The sequence below is a fragment of the Tyto alba genome, unplaced genomic scaffold, assembly GCF_018691265.1.
Source record: "Tyto alba isolate M040663 unplaced genomic scaffold, T.alba_DEE_v4.0 Super-Scaffold_20000042, whole genome shotgun sequence".
Classification (NCBI taxonomy): Eukaryota; Metazoa; Chordata; class Aves; order Strigiformes; family Tytonidae; genus Tyto; species Tyto alba.
In genome coordinates, this window is record NW_024881293.1 from 4,100,256 (window position 1) to 4,119,880 (window position 19,625).

Here is a 19,625-nt window from a genome sequence, read left to right on the forward strand (position 1 = left end):
AATATTTCAAGAAAATACTATGTTTCACTGAATCTCCTCTTGAAATTTGTAATGCCTGTGGGTCCTGAACCGAGCTGGGATTTGTAAAACTGATTTGAGATATTGGGCATGAAAAAGAGGGTCTCCTCGCTTTTTTCATGTGCTGCAGGTTAGGATAAAGAAGAAAAGGGATTGTCTGGATTTCAGGGCAGCTGTTAAAGCTAGTAAGATTCACACTTAATAGTTTAATTTCCTATCAGATCCTCTCTGTGGTATTCTTTCTCCCCTTGCAGTTTGGCACAGACTGGCTAGAGTTTTTCTGTGCAGTGCTTGGAAGTCAGCACATTGTGAAGGAGGCTAGGGGATTGTTTTACAAGTCCAGAAAGAGAGGAAAAGTAGAACAGGGGAAGCAGATTTAACAGAAACAGGGAAATGTTAGACCCAGTAGGGATTTCACGGATTTAATCACTTTTGTTGGGTCATAGGGTTACACTGGAGGTGGAGAAGAGAGAAAAAGAGGTAGAAAAGAGAACTGCTTTAAAGCAAGATGAAATTCTTTAATATGTGTGTGTGTGAAAGATAAAGTTGATGGCTTTGGTAGAGTGTTTGAGGGGCCACGGGAGAGGGTCAAATGGGGAAGCACAGATTAAATGATCCTACCTCTGAAGATGGAGTAGTACAGCTGTTCCTTGTAGTTTCATTCTGAGAAGTCTTGTTATTGGACACTGTGGGGCGTTTAACATCCTTTAAGATTAATACTGACCCATGAGGTTGTGCTACAAAAAGCTACAACCAGAGCCAGACACTGCAGGGACATTGCCACCGATTCTGTAGCAAGCAGGGAGTTTATTCTGAAGTCAGGCATCCCCAAATCCCATGCAGGATGCTGGGCCTAAGTACCCAGAACTGGAAGGTCATTTGGGGCTAAACCAGATCCCAGCACTCACCAGGTGTGTCTTTGTGCTTCTGCTTGTAGGCTTCAGACATGTCCTTTGCACTGCCTTTCTCACGTACCACGTACACAGGCAGCTGGTGCAGCAGCACTTCTGCTACATGATCACAGCTATACCGGGCAATATTGAAACAGGAATATGACCTTCATGGTCTTGCACATTTTAGTGCCCGTTGCAGGCAGTCTCTTCCTCTGTAGAGTTCTGTGGGAGCTGATTTGTGGAAGCTGATGGCTATTGAACTTCAACTTCGCTCATTGACTGGGTCTGATGTGCATGGAAATGCTCTCATGTGTGTATGGCTGTGTGTATGGCATCGTTGGCTGTCAGATCCCCTAAATCCTAGGGGTCCGTTCTCATGCTTTGGAGCTGCTGACCTGTTCAGTGGCTATGTCTTGGTGCCTTTCTTTTCCATTATGTTTCAAGGCAGTGTTGATTTGGTTTGAGTGGGACCCAGTGCCCAGCACCTCCATTCTGCTGCCAGTGTACCTGCCTGTGCTGGCTCCCTCCGAACGAGTGTGCTTGCCGATGAGAGCTAGAATGAGTGATTGGAAAAGATGACGAGGGAGGATTGAAGGACTCCTGCACACAGTAAATCTTTACTCTGCAGGAGAAAGCAAGAGGGAGAGGAGGAGGAGCGCTGTGTCAGACTGAAGCCTAAATGAGTCCAAGCTGGCACGTCAGAGCAATCTTTATTTCTTCCTTTACACTGATATTGGGTGACCTCCAGATGTGTGTTCTTCCCCTCCTGGTGGCCTGTGAAACTGCCTGAGGGAGTAGGGGAGGGAGGAGGGGAGGGAGAGACCCAGGGAAGGACAGCTTTTGCTCATTCTTCCTCCCTGTGATCATGCTCAGGTAGACTAACCCCTTCCTGCCCCTTCCCCACCCCACGCTCCAGAGAACAGGCTTTCTTTATCTCTCTGGAACCCACACCAGGACAACAGCTCTTTCTGTCCTCAGTGTGAACCCTGATGGAGAGAAGATTGTTCCTTACCTATTTTGCACCTGTGTGGACTTTTCCCTTTCCTGGTCTTACTGGAAGCTGCTCCTGGCTGCCCAGGATGCTGCCTGTAGGTTTCCACAGCCTTCACTGAACTGTGACCCCTTTTCATGTGGAGAGTAGTAGCTCTCTGGTCATTAGGACTGGGAAGGAAGGGAGCAGGTTGGGTGAAAGAACTCTTACAAAATGGACACAGAAGGGAGAACTGCAACAGCTACAGGGAGCTACCCTGTCTTTGTCTTGCCTCCTCTTCTCCGCTCCTCGCCCCCCCACTCCTCACTGCCAAGCTTCTCATGCACACAGCCTTCGCCGCTCTTCCCCCACTTTAATTCATCTCCATCTCTGCTGCTTTCCTTCCCTACTCTGCACTTTCCCATTCTGCCCTCCTCCTGCTCCACCCCATACGTTGTCTTGCCCTGTCTCCCTTACCCGTTTCGCACCATGCTGTCCCTGCCTGCTCTCAGCCCTGCTGTTCACCAGCACACATACCATATCTCACATTTCTACCCCTGCTTCCACATGCAGACACGCTGCCATCTATCCTCTGTGCACCTCCTTCCATATACAAACACACAAGGACAGAACTGTGCAAACCTGGGCATATTGGCGTTGGTCTCACTTCCAGTAAAATTACTTTTTCTTCATATTAGGCCAAGGCAAGAGTGCAGAGACATTTATGAAACTTTGTTTAATGTACTGAAAAGCCATCGGCTAGAACATTTAGGAAATTGATTTTCCTGGCATTGATGAACTCTTTTTATTTTACCCCAGTATTAATTACTTTTTTTTTTAAAACAAATTAATTTAAGAGTCGTAAAACCTAACAAGTGAGCCAAACGTCAGTAGATCATGTTCCCCTCTCCCCTTACTCCCCCTCCCTGCTACTAGTGCTGGTATGGGAGGAGAAGAAAAACCAACGCCTTGCATGACTCTCTCACTTTGGTTCTCTGTAGGGGAAGCTTCATCGCTGCGAGATTATGCCGCCACCACCATGAATGAGTTCCTGGGCATGTTCGGCTATGATGATCAGAACATGCGGGATGAGCTGGCCCGCAAGATCAGCTTTGACAAGCTGAACGCTGCTACCTCAGAGGCCACTGCGACTGCTGCTTCTCTCCCTGGCGAAGATGCCATGAGCAAACGAGCCCGCTTCTCCAAGTATGAGGAGTACATCCGCAAACTGAAAGCTGGAGAGCAGCTCTCTTGGCCCATGCACTTGGCCAAATCTGAGGAGCTGGGCTCCAAGCTGGGCAAAGAAACTTCCTCGGTGCTGGCACAGCCCATTCGGGTGCCAGGTCCAGATGCCTCCATGGTGACGGAGACCAAAGCCACCATTCTGCCGCTGCCCTCTCCCAGCAGTTCCCAGATGCAGGGCCTGATGTCACGGGCCTCCAAATATGACTTTTTCATTCAGAAGCTGAAGACGGGTGAGAGCATCAGGCCACAAAACGGCAACACTTACAAGAAGGCCTCCAAGTATGACCTAGAAAACGTCAAGTACTTGCACCTTTTCAAGCCTGGAGAAGGAAGCCCAGATATGGGGGGAGCCATCGCCTTCAAGACAGGCAAGGTAGGCCGGCCTTCCAAGTACGATGTGAGGAACATTCAGAAGCTTACTCCAGTAAAAGCTCCAACACCCAGTCTGGCCCCTGCTCCCCTCGCCAGTACCCCCAGCAGCACTCCTGTGGCTGGGCCAGAGCAGTCCGTCTCATTGCCATTCAACACTCCTGAGTACCTGAAATCAACTTTCTCCAAGACAGACTCCATCACAACTGGAACGGTCTCTACAGTAAAGTAAGTGTCCTCCCACTTCTCTTATCCTTGTATTAGTGGGGGATCATACCTAAAGTCTGTGTGTGGATCAGTGGGCAATTCCAGTTCGTGTGGTGATAAATACTGCCCTGTTCATGTGATGTTTCTTTTTGCTCTTTGTTGGAGTGTCTGCTCCTCTGTTGCACCTTACACCTCTAGTTATCTTGTTTGCACTAAGGATGTGGCCTGCAATCAGCAGTCACAGCTGTGAATCTAGAGCCCACTAGCTCCTGGGTTCGTATGTTAAAATGAAAGATGAGGGAACATAGTGCTGTCAGCACGCTAAGGTCAAGGTTGTAACTACTTTACTTTCTCCTTTTTCTGGTTCCCCAGGCATCCAGCTGTGTCTGTAGGAGAACCTGATTCTTGCTTCCATTTAACTCAGTGACAAAACTCTGCTGCCTTTACTGTTAGCAAGATGGGGCTTTTTGTTAGTCCCAGAACTCAGAAGACGTTTTGGTGCCTAATTCCTAGCAACTCCTATGCCTAGGAGTTAGGCATATACATACTTTCGTGGGGCCAGGCTTGTGTCTTCTCAATTTGCTTGTTCCTTACACAAATAGAGGTGATTCAGTTACCCCTTGGACTGGGCAAACTCATTAGCCCAATTACCACTAATAACCTCCTACATATACGTTGCTGGCAATCTCTGCACTGATGCTGTTGACTGAATGGAGATATCTGAAGGCCTTGCCAAACCTTGGACTATGTTTTAATGTGGCTTCCAGAGGTGGTAGCTGTAGAAAAGCTACATATGTTCATGAGGCTGCAAACAGGGAGGAAGGGAGGGACTCCTCTGCTTTCTTGTCACGGTTTACATTTACTTGTTTCTTGCTGTGGATCTGGGCCTGTTGTGAGCTGTGAATCCCATGGTGTCATTTGTACTAAGTCTAGGACCTCTGGCCTGTGCTTCTGTGGCAAATGCCATTACATGCACCTTACTACTTCGCCCTCTGGTAAGGAGGAAGGCTGTATTATGTTTAATGTGTGGATCTAGGAGGCCTTGGGCTGAATGTGCTTTGGAGTCTTGGGCAAGTCTGTATCCCCCACTTTCCATGTTTCCCCACCTGGAAGGCAGAGCTCATGATACCTGTCTTCCATGTGAAACAGTCATTTCGCAACTGCCTGCAGACAAATTTGGGAGCTTATGGTTAAGGTGTACTGGAAAGGGCAGAGGATTATTATCATTTGCATCTGGCCCCCACTCAGGATGAACCCTGTATGTGCTCCAGATGGCAGGCAGGACTCCTGTTACTGAAAAACACCATGTTGTAAATATTCCTGTAGGCACAGTGCCTTGTTGTGATGGGTGACTTGGCCAGGGACTCTGTGCCTGAAGATTCTGCAGAACGCTCTGCTGCCTGGAGTTCAGTGGCCATCCTAGAGCTGTGTCTGGGGGGCTGTGAGCCTCTTCTATCTGCTTTGGTGCTGCTCTGGGATCCCAGTTTGATTTCCTTTCTCTTGCTCATTTCCTGCTGCTTGCAGATGTGGGTTCGCAGCACCATGGTGATCTCTCCTCTAGCCACAGGACTTCCTCAACTGCGGCATCATGATGGGGCTGCAACACGAATGGAGGTGACCAGGGGCTTTCAGCCTGGCAGTTCCCAGTGTGCCTGATCACAGACTGGAGAGCAGAAGGGGCTCTGGTCCCTTCTCCTTCAGACTGCTTACTAGATACAGGCTTCCATGATAAAAGAAAGCAGCCCGTTAATTGTGCTGGTGGAAGAAGTGTGAACTGTGGTATCTGGGACCTGGCTTTCCATTCACAGTCCTCACTGGGACCAAAGAGCCTGTCAGTAATTACTCCTTACTCTTGCAAATGTGCACATATACCTTAGCCATGGGTTTAAACTCTCTAGCATCTAATGCTATTAACCTGCCCTGAACTAATCTCCCTACTTCGAGTGAACTCTCTGCAAAAGTGTCCTTGTTTAAACCAGGCTACAGAGCTGTCATGAGTAGGAGGGGAGGTTGGGTGTGGGCAAAACTGAGAAGGAAGATTCTGTACAGCCTGTCTGGGATTGTGTTGGTATGCTGCTATCTCTTAGGTAGGTTGGAGTCTCGCCCTGTATCTCTTTCCTCTTGCTGAACTCATCAAAGATGTAATTTTTATCTGCTTCCTAAGGACGTCGAGTAACCCAGGCTTATGTGACAATTGAGTGCATTTGGGTTGGTTTTCTCCTTGATTAAAATACATAAATACCTTTGCTGCCCCGTCTATCTATTGGAGTTGGGGTATCTGTGTGAAAAAAGAGGCAATTAAAGCCCCATCTAGGGACCTGTAGCCATTGTTGCCAGTACCAGGTAGCAGTACACTGTGCCTGCTGGGCTGGGAAATGTGCAGTAGCTCACGGCGTGGCTGAAGCACAGAGACTCTTCTCCCACAGTTGAGCCTGGAGCAGACGGGTCTCGATGACCCTTCCGTGCACGTAAGGGCAGTGTTGGAAGGTGCTCCAGGGAGGTGTTTGTTTTCATGTAGCCATCACTTGTTTGCTTATGGGTATTTAGTTTTTTTCTTTGGAAACAGGTTTTCATGGTTGGTCTTCTCAGTGTCTTCAACAAATGGAACCACGTCCTAAAAAGAGGGAACATGCAGGAGGGGGGTGGTAGGTGAACTGTATGGTTCCCTAGGAAAAGAAGGTACAGGATTTGAAGGGGAAGGGAGGTTAAACCTATGGGTGTCTTTGCTGGGTACTCTTCCCTAGGCCCTCTCTCCTGATGTGCCAGTGGTGTGTGAGAGAAACAAGGAGCTTAGACTGCCCTGTTCCTGCTTGCTAACCAGCTCTGCCCTGTGTGTTTTTCATTAGGAATGGATTACCCACTGACAAACCAGCTGTCAGCGAAGACGTAAATATTTACCAGAAGTATATTGCCAGGTAGGCAAAACTCTTGACTTTCTTGGGGAGAGGTCTGGAAGTAAGAGGGTGGAGTGGTGGTGGGAGAGATGAGATCTTGTCCATCTGGATCAAGTGTTTAAACCAATCACTGGCACTTCCATTTCCCTCTGGCATCAGTACTTGCTCTGTTCCCCTTCTTGGGAGAGCAGTAGCTGTGAGAGGTGTACGAGCATGCCAAGAGCATGCTGGGCTCCCCAGAGCTGTTAGACTTTGTGACAAATAGTGGAAAAATGTTTGCCTGCAGAAGCCCAGAATTTGAATGGGAACACTGTCTCTTGACTGTCGTTCTGTCCATTGGTGTGCTGTCTCCAAGCCTTTTTCCCCTACCATGTCCACTGCCTGCAGGAGGCAAGCAGAGAACATCTCACCTCTGAGGACGTAGGCTGGAGGAATTCACAAGTGACTCAGATTTACGCAGGTCTTGGCATCAATGCGGGATGTTTATCCTAGAAAATTTTGCAGCTCATTTATATGAGAAACCCTCACTGAGTAAGGTGCAGACGAGGGCATCTTATCACAGCTGTGGGCAAGCGTAGGTCAGGGATGAGCGATGCTGAGAGGGAGCCCAAGGCTGTTGTGGTGAGACAGTGAGTAATGCCACGAGAGCCAGAGGGACAGAGGAGATTACTGCATAACACCTGCCTGCTTTATAGCTCACGGCATAGAGGGTCCACCAGCCTTTGCCCCGGCCTGTTGAATCCTCCATCTGTACTGTGAGAAAGCTCACTATGAAAGCCCCTTGAATGCAGAAAAACACCAGCCCGGGAAGCAAGCAAACACTTCTCTCCAGAGATAAAACTGAAGGGTTCGGTCCCACCAGCACTTGGACACTTATTAACAAGAGGGGAGGGAAATATGTACTGTGTTTTCCCACCTTGCCAGAGTCTACAGAGTCTCCCTGTGGGAGGCAGTCAGGTGCTAGGAAGGTGCAAGGGAAGATCTTGGCACATCAGCAGGGGAGAAGAGTGGAAACAGTGCTCTCCCTAGCTGGAGAGTGGAATGAGAGGGGATTTCCTTTCCTCCCTTTTGCCCAAATCCCTCATGTAGGAGCGGGCAGAAGACCACATGGGAAGAGAGGACAGTTGCACCACCACATGCAGCTCCTCAAGCAGCAACACCTCTAGTGCATGTGGCAACTCGCTGCCTCCCAGGAGCGCACAGGAATGAAAGCAGGGGTTTGAGCCCATCTTTGCATGGGACAGAAGGAGCAGCTCCCTTTCATTGCCAAGATTGCAGGAATGGCAGATGTTGCAGTGAGAGAGGAGATGCCACCCCTTCTCTCCCCAGTTCCCCTGTCAAGTAGAGAACTGCATAAACACGTCACCCACACCCACTCTTCGTAGCGCTCTGCAAGCCCCTTCCCCTGGGTCAGGCAGGTAACTGAGGGAGGCTTGTGCGATAGCTAAGGGACACCACATCCTGCTTAAAAAGCTCCGCAAGCCACCCGTTGGCAGCACAGCCACTTCCCTTCAATTTACACACAATTTTAAAAACAGTTTAAAGCCTTAAAATCAAGGGGGGGGGTGTGGGGGGGGGGTGGGAAGAGACATGACACTCTATGTCTGTACTGCATAATTAGCTTAATGAGTTTGCCAAAGCCACTGCCAAAAGCTGCCCAGGGATAATCCATTCTCTCACACAACAAAACAAAACCTCTTACTTAGCTAGTTTGGGTTGGGTTGTTTTCCCCCCCCTCCATATATTTATAATTAAAAAAAAAAAAAAAAAAGACCACAGAAAAAATTATTATTATTATTATTAGTGCCTCAGCAGATGGTGCTTCTGGCAGCACTTGCTTAAATATTTATTTCTGTGTGGGTTTCCTCCCCCCTTGTAATTGGGGTGGGTTTTTTTTTTTTCTTCCTTCTTTCACATCATCGTTACAGGGTAATGAGTCTGTAAACACTCTCTAAGCATGCTGACTTCTTTATTTATTATTTTTATTATTATTTATTTATCTTGGTTTTTCTTTCTAACTCTTGCCAGATCAAGACTAGTTCTTTCTGGCCAAAAAAAAAAAAAAAAAAGTGATCCGATTAATGTAAGGGAAGGAGGAGGGGGTTGTTCTTGTGAAAATGAATCTATGTGCCTGTGTGGACAATTTAGGAGTTTGGATTTGCATATCAGTGTGATTAAATGGTCTGTGAATTTGCTTGTTTCAGGGGTGTGTGTTTGTTTGTGTGCATGGAAATTGTGGGTACGTTCATGTAAATTAAGAGGGTTGTTGATGTACCTTAGACTATGTGCATGTAAATCTGCGCGTGTGTATGCGTGTAAGTGAGTGTGTGGTGTATAAGCTTTCCTGTTATGAAAAAGCTAAACAGATGCTGTGCTTTAAAAATTAATAGCTTTGAACTGTTTCAAGTGTCAGAAGAAACACAGGATAAATATAACCCTTTAGGAGCCTAACCTCGCAGACTGCAAGAGCAGAATTTCCCCTTTGTGCTGTTTGCCGCTTCCCTCCTTCCCCAAGCACCTGGTTTAGTAGAACACTTGCCTCTCCCTTCCTGTGCTGCAGACAGCACACACACGCACCGCTCCGTGGCACGTGGAAGGGCAAGTAGGAGTTGGAAGTGCTAGAGTGCTTGTTTAGCTGTTGCTTTTAAAGCTGAGCCCGTGACTTTACTCCTGCCAGGGTGCTTCAGGTAACTCATCCCTGTCAGATCTCTTCGGTGTCTGGCCCTTCTTTTACTGCAGTTGGCATCTCTTAAATTTTGCATCCTCACTTTTGATAATATTTTGGACAGCTTTGCTTCAAAGGTGTGTATTTGTCAGCAAGGTTTTTATCTTCCTCTTCTCTCTGCCTGGCCTGTGCTCCACGGTTCTCCAGCCCCACACAGCCCTTTGCTCTCTTCCCCATCTCATCAGTGGAATAGGGAGGAAGCTTTCCCCAGAGCAGTCTCTTTCCTTTAAAGCTGCTTGTGGTGCTGCTGACATAAAACCCTGGACTAGCAGGACCAGTTGGTTCCATCTGCTGCTGAGCTGCATGTACCTGGTTAATGCCGTGGTGACTCAGGCTGCTGCCTGTGCCCGGTACTAGCCTCGCAGTTGCCCAGGCGTTGAGCAGGAATCGCTTCCTCTGCTTTCAGTTCCACACCTTTGTTTTGTGCAGCCAGCCTTGCTGTTTGCCTTGTGGTTTGTTTCTTCTCCGCTGCTGAGGTTTGTTCCAGTTTCTCAATCACCTGTTCTGACGTGATCCTGATTTCCTGCAGTATTTCTTCTCCTTCCCCAGGGAAAGGCATGTCTGCTCCTGGCATCTGTCCCTGTCTCCCTTTGTGAATGCTGAGGCAAAGAAGTCATTTAATTTTTTAGCAATGTCTATCTTTTCTGTCAATTAAGTCTCCTTTCCATCTCTTAGAGGCCCTTCTGTCTCCACAGTTGACCTCCTGTTCCTTACTGTGCTTCAGAAATGCCTTACTTAGTACTGCTTTTCATCCTGACTTTTTCTATCCTGTAGCTTAGCATTACCTCACCTTATGATGATCCATAATCTTTCCTGCTACTGCCCCATTCCTTGATTGCCCCAGGACACCCTCGCTCCTCTCATTTTCCCTTTTTATCTATTGCCCTTCCTTGTTTCTTTCCCATGCCCTTTATCATATGCACTCCTGCTGTGTTTAGCACTAAGTGACGTGAGGAACCTTTGAGGAACCTTTGAGCAGATGGTACTTTATCTTTGAATGTTTCCCCTCTGAGTCCCCCTCTCTCCACTGCTATTCCCTTTCAAGCTCTTCAGCTCTTCCAGGGTCCTCTAGAATACACGTCAGAGAGTTCATTGCACTGATTAGCCTGTTACTGGATCATCCTCTTTTGCCAATTACTGATGTGTCTGTCAGTCAATACATTCTATATACTGTCTGTTTGTATGTAGATATTATATGGCATTTCTGCCTTTCTGGGTTTTCTTCCACCCTGTATGTCAGGAGTTTCCAAATTTGCTGTGTGGAATGCTCAGTGGTGGCCTGAAGGAATGGGCTGGGTGCGTGTTGTTGGCTGTTGCTTCTTGTGTCCTACTTTTATTTGCACTCAGAGGCAGGCTGAAAACCTTGTTCTTTTGCATTGCACTATTTTTTGTTGTGAGCAAATACTGTATTCACATAGAAAATAATGATTAGCCAGGCTGTCGCTCATGGGAGAAGATATACACACAGGGTTGCGATGTAAAAGCCTGTAACGCTTCGTTCTGTTCCTGTTGATCCATCTCGCCTATCTTTCCACTGATCTGTCCATCTTACTGAAAGTTCTTGTGTAATCTTGCCATGATCATCTTCTATCTGTGTGGCTTACCATCTAATCCCCTGGTTTGCAATCTTCTCTGAAGTGTGACACCATACTGTGATAAAAAGTCTTGAGACATAACTCGTACAGACAAACGAATGCCTGAGCTTTTCTGAGCTGGATGGGCATATACCTGAAATTTAGAATCCATATTTGACTAACGTTTGTTGGTCTCCTTCTGACATGGGAGATTTCTGAAACTCACTGCTGCGGTATCTAAACTCACACATGAGAATTTTAGAATTGTATGATATTTAGTTCAAGGAACCCTCCTTTCTTAGTCATCCTTAAGTAAGCAACTTAGATAATGGAGATGAATGTCAAAGGGAAGGACAGATTAGGGATGCACAAGGCCTGAATGATCCTGCTCAAGAAGCACCTTTAAATAGTGACAAGAAAAGGGAGGGTCACCATCCTTGGAGGGGATAAAGGAGATGGGGTTTAATGCCATAATACGGGATGAAAGCAGGAATGAGACTTAATTTATTTGCAGCTTGCTTACAGGCACTACTGTCAGGACACTGGTTTACTCTCTCTCCCTTTCTTTCTTCTGTCCTCATGTTTGCAGGTTCTCTGGCAGTCAGCACTGTGGACATATACACTGTGCATACCAGTATAGAGAACATTACCACTGCCTTGACCCAGAGTGCAACTACCAGGTAAAAAATGGTAAAAAGTTATCAGCACGGCTACCTGAATGTAAAGGGAACCTAGAGGAGATGCGTGTCCTCCTGTGCTTTTCTCCCCTGTGCACGCACATGCCTCTTCACTTTTCTGCTCTGAAAGAGAGCAAGGTATATTTTGAACTTACTAGAAGCCTATTTTGTTTCCATTTAACCCAATCTAACACCATTTAACCAAACCCAGACCGCTATAATGAAGAACAGAATATAGATCAGCTCAAGTCAGTGGGAACTACTCCAGATTGACATCAGAGAAACCAAGAGAATAAATTCTGCTGTGTTACAAATTGTGCTTGAAACTAGGGAATGCTGATCTGTTAGTCTGTCTCTCCCTCCTGCTGCCCGGCTGAGATTGTAGCAGCAGTATCTGCAACAAAACACCCAATAAGACCAGCAGCAGGCTGGGATTTGTGGGGAAAGCGTGGGGGCAGGAGCATGGGCGATGCTGTAATTCCTGGGAGAACTGCCAGGGTAGGACGTCAGGCCAGTCACGTGCCGTGTTTGTTTACCCTCTTCCCAGGTCGGAGCTTTGACGCTGCCATCGCTGTGGTCAGGCTGCCTGTGTGTAAAGGGAATCCCAGAGTTTGCCTCCACTGTGCGTCAGGCACAACTTCAGCCCTACCCCAGGAGGCCTCTGGGTCTCAAAGGAATGAGCCTGACCACAGCGTAGGAAGTTGATCTGGATCTGCTGAGCTTGGCTGTGGGTTTCTGTTGATCAAAGGAGAGTTTGTCTCTGGGATGCCTGTAGTGGGTCCTCGGAGCCCAGCATTTGGTAACCGAGATGTGTCTGTCCCAACTGTGACATGGATATCTCTGCACCAGAAAGAGAGGAACACAAAGGATGGAAAGACAGAAAAAACTATTATTATGATTGGCCTCATGATTATTTCCTAAGGAGTCTGGAAGCTGCTTGCAAAGGAGCTGTCTGGTCTCACAGGGAATAAGGATTTAGACTGCTTTTTAAAATGCAAATTATTTTATGGCTGAGATATATTTTAGAATAAGTAACGCTCTGTAATAAGTGGGCACAAATTAACGATGATTGGCAATAGCAATCCTGTATGTACGTCCTGGGAAATCATACCTCCATCCTCTAAGGGATTCCTGTTGAAGTCTATATCCGTATATTCCTGTGCCAATACCAACGAGATTGATCAGGATTGATATTATAGGAGGAAAGAGTGGAAGCGATAATAATTTGTTTCCTATGAGGGAGACTAGAAAAGTTGTTAAACATTAGAATACAGGCCTTTTCAATTACGCCTCAAAACAAATGGATATTGATTTCTTTTAAAAAAAAATCAGATTTACTTTCCCACCTTCACTGTTAAATATTGATGTCTGTGGGAAATAGAAATGAAAAGCTTCATTTTAAAGGCACTTAGTCTGCTCTGACAGTGGGGTACCCCTTCATTACTTCAAGCAGGTAGAGGATGAAAAGGATATTTTGGTCATACAGGTTCAGCTCTGAGCTCTACTACCGTCCTTTTCTGTGACTGGAAGAAAGTTCTGCGTCCCTCTTTCCCTAATAAAGTCATCCTACCTTGGAGGGGAGGCAGAAGACTTAGAATGGGAAGATACTATAAAAGAGCAGAGTGTTTTTCCCAATTTCTAGTCTGACATGAATGTGACAGCCAGTGTCTTGCTAACCACTACACTGAGTGATTTGGAAGCTTGGATTACTCTCTTGTAGGCTGTTTAGTTCACTGGTTTGCTTTCTAACTATAGCAGTTCTTGAGATAGTAGCAGCTAAAATTATGTTAGAAGAATTGCAGTCTTAAAGCTGCAGGGAGTGCATTCTGGACATCGCCCCAGTGGTATGTTTACAATTTTTCATGTGTATGTACTTTCCCTTTACCAAGAAGATACATGCACACCATTTCTCTTTAATCTGACTCTCTTGGGGTGATTACTGCTGAGCTTTAAACTCCTGGTATCATAAGTTTATTAACAACAACGACAAAAAAAACGACCCTGCCCCCAGGATTACTCACCCACTCCCATCACGTGTGTCTCACTGTCTGTCTCTGTATCTCTCCAGAGATTCACTAGTAAACAGGATGTGATTCGGCATTACAACATGCACAAGAAACGTGATAATTCCCTCCAGCACGGCTTCATGCGCTTCAGCCCCTTGGATGACTGTAGCGTGTACTATCATGGCTGCCACCTGAATGGGAAAAGCACACACTACCACTGCATGCAGGTAACAGCTCGACGGGGGGATAGGCGGTAGCACACGAGGCAGATGAAGAGCCGTTGTTTGAGCTGTGTCTCTTTTGGGGTGGACTGACAGGATTCTTGAGTTCAGGCAACTCAACATTTCCTTGTTAGAGAGCAAAGGGGTGACATTCATGACCTCTCTTGCTCGCTTCTGATTCAGGCACCTCTTTGTAGAGTCTGCCCTGTCCTCACTGCACTTGCCCTGCCAAGTGTTGGGAAGGGCGAAGGGAAGCACCACTCTCTTTTTGGAAGCCTTGTGCATGCAGTAAGGCAAAGCAGGTCTCAAGGTTTTCTGACAGTCTTGGACTTCACTTGTTCAAACAAGTCCTGTTCTCTGAGATGACACTGCGCTGCCTCTACTCAAATCTGATCTGTCACTCCCTTGAAATCAGACTTTTCTGTGACACATCTGCCCTTTTAACACTGGGTTAATTTCCTCCATAATCAATTTCTAAAGTAACTAAGCTTTAATGTCACATATCTAAACTTAACCCCTCTGGCTCTCCATCCCCTTCAGCAGCGGTACTTGTCTATGGTGTAGGCTGGGAGATTTGTTTCACGAGCCAGCCAGGCTTCAGCAGCAGCGTAACCAGAGTTGGAGTCGCTGCACAGATGTAACTGTGATGCGTTTACTGTTTTTAGACACAGACACACCAGATTGTTTGGGTCTTACCCTGATCGTTCTTCAGATCGGAGGTTTTGATATGTACTTGTTTCATTGGAATTGTGGCCTGAACTATTGCCACAAGAATGTGCTATAGTTACAAATAGAATAATCAGGCAACCCTTAGTGAAAGCTTTTCTGTTTTGAAAACTCAGGTCTCACTTCCTGCCCTATCCCAACAATTTATAGACCCCAGTTAAAGTCACAAGTCCTTAATCACATGCTTAAATGCTTTGCAGGGATAGACTTCAGCATATGTTTAACTTGAAGTCAGGTAAGCTTTCTGAAGTCAATGGGGCTTAAGCACATACTTAAATGTTAGGCATGCACTCAAGTACTGTCCTGAATAAGGGTTGGTTTAAGCATGTGCTTACAACATTTGATAAATTGGGAACTTCATGTGACTGTCTCTTGAGGACGTTTTCTGTTATGCTTCCATTATATTGATTGTTTAGTTTCTTTAATTGACCAGGATGGGATTTGTGTAATTTTTTTTAAGAGTATGAGGAGTGTTTCACAGCTTTAAGTCACTCTGAGTTCGAACAGAGACCCTCGTTTACACAACTATATATGGGTAATTCCATCCTGTCCCCACTGTCTTCCAGGCAAATAATGCCCATGTAAGCAGTGTCTTACAGGAAAGGTGTCTGAATATAAACTCCCAATTAAAGAAAATACTGCTTAAATGGCAGAATTTGTGCCATCCATCTCCGGGTGTTTTTTTTTCTTTATGTCCATAATTGGTGTGGATAAAATTCAGTTAGTTGTTTATATAAACTGACATTTTTTTAGGCTTTAGCACCAAGAGCTGCATTGCAAATTATTCCTAAGGAGGTTTTTGTTTAATTCTTTTTTTTAATGCTGTGCAGGGTCTGTTTTTTTTCAAGGTGTCAGTGCAGAGAGAGAGAGGCTCTTTTATATTGGAAATAGCTGGAGATACTTTTTTTTTTTTTTTTTCTGGGTATTTGTCATGGGTTTTGTTATTGCCTGTTTGAATCAACCTGGGCTGAACTAAGAGGTGGTGTTTTCGTTCTCTTCACTTCTGAGATGGTGCAGGCATTGGCACACGTTGTGCTAGAGAAGAAAAGGAAAAAAAAAAAATCCTCCCTCAGCAGGGCTGAGGACGTTTTCAGATTCCAGTGTTTTTTTACTCAATATGGCAAAGTTGCCCGCTTTACCCAGAGGAAGGCAGGTTTTCAGCATTCCGTCCTCGTCACACCATTCCCATTTGCTGCACGAGTTTAAAATTATTGAAGTGGTAGTCTTGAACAGTGACTGGGAAAAAAATGTCACCAGTTTGCTAAGATCAGCTGAACATAGGGTTTATGCTTTGCTAGAATGAAACCCGTATATTACAAGCTCAGAAGATTGGCCTTATGTTGCACCACCCTGTCTTACCTCCCAGAAGGACTAAAGAGGTAAATAACTCATTCCCAGTCAATTTTGTATTCCCCAAATAGATGAAACTCCTACTTAGTTCCGTGTCGCTCCAAGATAACAAAAAGTAATGGCATCTGTCAGTGTTCTTTTCTTCTTAAGAGCAGGAACCTTGCTTACTGCCTCCCTAAGCAGACATGATTATCTGTAGCTGGTCTTTTATCCCTTTGCATCCTCCCCTTTTTTTTCTTACTATTTCATGCCCAGAGAATTTTTTTTTGTTTTTCACAACTGCTCCATCAGTCTTTAGATTGGGAGTTAAAGTGATGACTTAATATTTCTAGGAGAAGTGCACAAATGGAACTATTAAATGTATGTGTGCTGCTCATATGTTTATAATTGCTGGTAGTAATGGTAGGCTGTTAAACACTGTGTTGATGACTCCCTGTTTTGGCCTGGGGTAGGTGGGTTGTAACAAGGTCTATACAAGCACCTCTGACGTGATGACCCATGAGAACTTTCACAAGAAGAACACACAGCTCATCAACGATGGGTTTCAGCGGTTCCGTGCCACGGAAGACTGCGGCACTGTGGAGTGCCAGTTCTACGGGCAGAAAACCACTCACTTTCACTGCAGGTGAGACAGCAGGGAAGGGGAGGAGTCCTGCCTCAGAGTTGTGTGGTCTGTTTGCCTCCTTCTGCCAAGACATAAATTCAGGAGTATACACAGGGGCTTGATTTTCCCTGCTGTGACCTTCTTAGTACTGCTCTTGAGAGAACTTATGCTCCAGGGCAGATGTGATTTCCAGGATCTTGATACAGACCACTCTGAAGGCAGGAGTGTGATCTGAGGAAAGGTTACCCACTAGAAAATACATCCTAGAATCATTTGGGAAAGCGATCACAGTGCTCTTCGGAGTTTGACAGAAGTAGGCCATTAATAGACTGCTAATGGCACTTCCATGCTAGAGTTCTCTCCAGCCAACAGTCAGGCAGCTCATCCCTTTCAGGGCCAGCCTCTGCCTTTTGTACACAAATGCTCTTCTATTGATTTCTCGTGTTCTCAGGAAGAGTAGGAAAGCACAGTTTGTACCTTAGTCCCTTTTAGCTGCTGTTTTGGTTGGAACTTTTAGTGGTGGGTGCTTGCATCCTTGTGTTATCGTGGCTGTTCCTCAGCGGGGAGTGAGCTTCCCAGCTCTCTCACATGGCAGCATTTCTGCTTGCCTTAGTTTCACAGGTTAACCCACGTAAAGCTCCTCGAGCCCTTTGCAGCCAGGGCCATTGTCTCTTGCTGGTCCCAGTCCTTATGCCAGGGGGAGGCAGGTGACAGCAGTTGTGTTGTGCTCCTAGCCCACACAGCCAACCACCCTCTCCTCCTCGATGCCCTTGCAGGCGACCTGGGTGCACATTCACCTTCAAGAACAAGTGTGACATTGAGAAGCACAAGAGCTACCACATCAAAGATGATGCCTATGCCAAGGACGGCTTCAAGAAGTTCTACAAGTATGAGGAATGCAAGTATGAGGGCTGTGTCTACAGCAAGGCCACCAACCACTTCCATTGCATAAGGGCGGGATGTGGCTTCACCTTCACCTCCACCAGCCAGATGACCTCCCATAAACGCAAACATGAGCGCCGGCACATCCGGAGCTCGGGAGTGCTGGGCCTGCCCGCCTCTCTCCTGGGGTCCAAGGATAATGAGCAAGAGGAGTCCAGTAATGATGATCTTATTGACTTCTCTGCTATGAGCTCGAAGAACTCCAGCCTGAGTGCCTCCCCCACCAGTCAACAGTCTTCCGTTTCTCTCATAGTCCCAGCTGCACCCTCCTCTGCTGCTGAGCTTGCTTCCTCACAGGCCAGCAAGTCTGCCAACAGCATGACACCAGCCACCAAGATCTCTGGCCTGCTCTCCCAGGCTCTTCCCAGCAATATACCCTTGGCCCTGGCACTCTCCAACTCGGCACTGCCTGGAACAGCTGGATCCTTCTTCCCCATCATCCCCAGTCGGGTCTCCACACCGCTTCCTGCCAGCTCAGCTAATCTGATGACTGCTGGTTCTTCTGGCACCAATCCAACTTCAGCTGCTCCTACAGATTCCTCATCCCAGGCAATTTCGGGATCCGGTGAGCCAGCGGCTACTTCTTCAACAGCTCCAGCAGCATCTATAATGGAAAGGATCTCTGCTAGCAAGGGATTAATCTCTCCTATGATGGCCAGGCTGGCAGCAGCTGCGCTCAAGCCCTCTGTAGCACTTGAAGCAGGTGAGTTATCCTCATCAGTTGTGCTAGTGGTGGGAGGAAGAGCAGTGCCTGATGACTTGGAGAGGAGTGAATGAGAAGCCACCCAATTGTCCCTGGGACTGGAGGTGGGGAGGAGGTGGTAGAGGAATGTAAAGGGGAGAATAAATTTGGTGATGTCCAGCTACCCCTTGAAGAGGGCAGTCTTGGCGTGGTTTCCTGTGGAGCCTGGCTATTACCCTCGTGGCCAGAAGAGAGGCAGGAAATGCAGCTTTGGCCACAAATAGAGTAGGTTCTTTCCAGATCTGAAGGAAGAGTGTTGCCATGTGTATTTCCTAGTTTGCTGTAGGCTGAAGAGAGGCACTGTATTAATGGAAATGAAGAAAAAGTTTGGCCAATACTTGCAGGCCATACAGCAGCCTAAGCCCTCTTCTGCAGATTGAGTTTTGGCTGGGCCTAGTGGTGTCGATCCTGCAGCTCATTGACAGTTGTTTTTCTGATCTGGGGGGTTGGTTCTGCACTCCAGCTCTGCTGTCCCAGCTGTGCGTGTGGAGATCGTGTTGGTGCAGTCCACAAACCAGACATTTCTCCCATTCAGTTCTTGCAAGCTGTGCCTCTGTCCCTGCAGCACCCTGAGCTGCAAGGGGCAGCGACACTGTGAGGGGGGTAAAAGCTGGGACAGAGAAGTCCCCTGGGGCGGCCTGGAGCTCCTCTTGCTGCCACTTAGAGCTGGGGCTCGGTGCCCAGTCTGTGCCCAGCCCTGCCAGGAGGGACGTGGGGCTCCCTCAGGAGCACAGGGTACCTCCACAACCTCCCGCTGAACATGGTGGGCAGCGTGGGGCCGTGGAGGGGGGGCTCTGCCTGGCAGCACCCCATGGCGTTGGGCAGCCCCACAACCTCCTTCCCCGGGGCGTGGAAAGACCAGAGCAGGCTGCTGGGCCCTGGGGCTGCGAGTGCTGCCGATGCTCCCTTCCACCCAAGAGCAAATAAGGGAGTAGGACGAAGTGATCTGATTAAAGAGGGAGGGGAACTTTCACATACTTTTAAAATTATTATTTGAAAAATTGTTTCCTAAAGCAGAGAAAGGTCATTGAGGGAACTATTTTCCTTTATTTTTTAATAAAATGCCACTTGCTGTCTGAGAAGCAGCTCGCCGTCAGCTGTACTGCCGGAGGGTAAATTAATATTTTAGTCACTTGGGGATTGTGGAAAAAAGCTCTGCAGACATGTTCCTGTCAGCAACTTTTTTTCCCTCCTTTTTTCTTGGCTGTTCTTCCTAATTTTTTTTCTTTAATTTGCTCTCCTGTTTCCCCCTCTTCCCTCTTTTTTCTCTTCCCTTCATTTGAGTTTTTCTTCCATGGGCTCGGCATTAAACCTCCTCCCAGAACAAGAATTCCCCCTTTCTGCAGGGAGGACGTGATGGCGGTGGCGAGAGGACGCGCAGTTTGAACCAGCCCCATTGGCTGTCACCTTCGATAGCCTGGGCAGGGCAGATGCACCTGCTGGGCACGCGCAATGGCGGCCA

At 47.1% G+C, this 19,625-nt stretch overlaps 1 protein-coding gene and 1 long non-coding RNA gene across 2 annotated transcripts in view; one reads left to right on the plus strand and one right to left on the minus strand.

Moving 5' to 3' along the window:
- CASZ1 (castor zinc finger 1) overlaps window positions 1-19,625 on the plus strand; it is a 97,753-nt gene that overhangs the window by 49,160 nt on the left and 28,968 nt on the right. Inside the window, 6 exon segments of the mRNA XM_042795137.1 lie at window positions 2,883-3,723; window positions 6,549-6,617; window positions 11,485-11,575; window positions 13,641-13,805; window positions 16,328-16,500; window positions 17,256-18,124. Coding sequence (XP_042651071.1) covers window positions 2,883-3,723; window positions 6,549-6,617; window positions 11,485-11,575; window positions 13,641-13,805; window positions 16,328-16,500; window positions 17,256-18,124 — 2,208 coding nt within the window.
- LOC116965273 overlaps window positions 11,587-19,625 on the minus strand; it is a 45,258-nt gene continuing 37,219 nt past the window's right edge. Inside the window, exon 5 of the long non-coding RNA XR_004409236.2 lies at window positions 11,587-12,412. This is a non-coding gene — a long non-coding RNA (uncharacterized LOC116965273). The remainder of the gene's footprint in view (window positions 12,413-19,625) is intronic.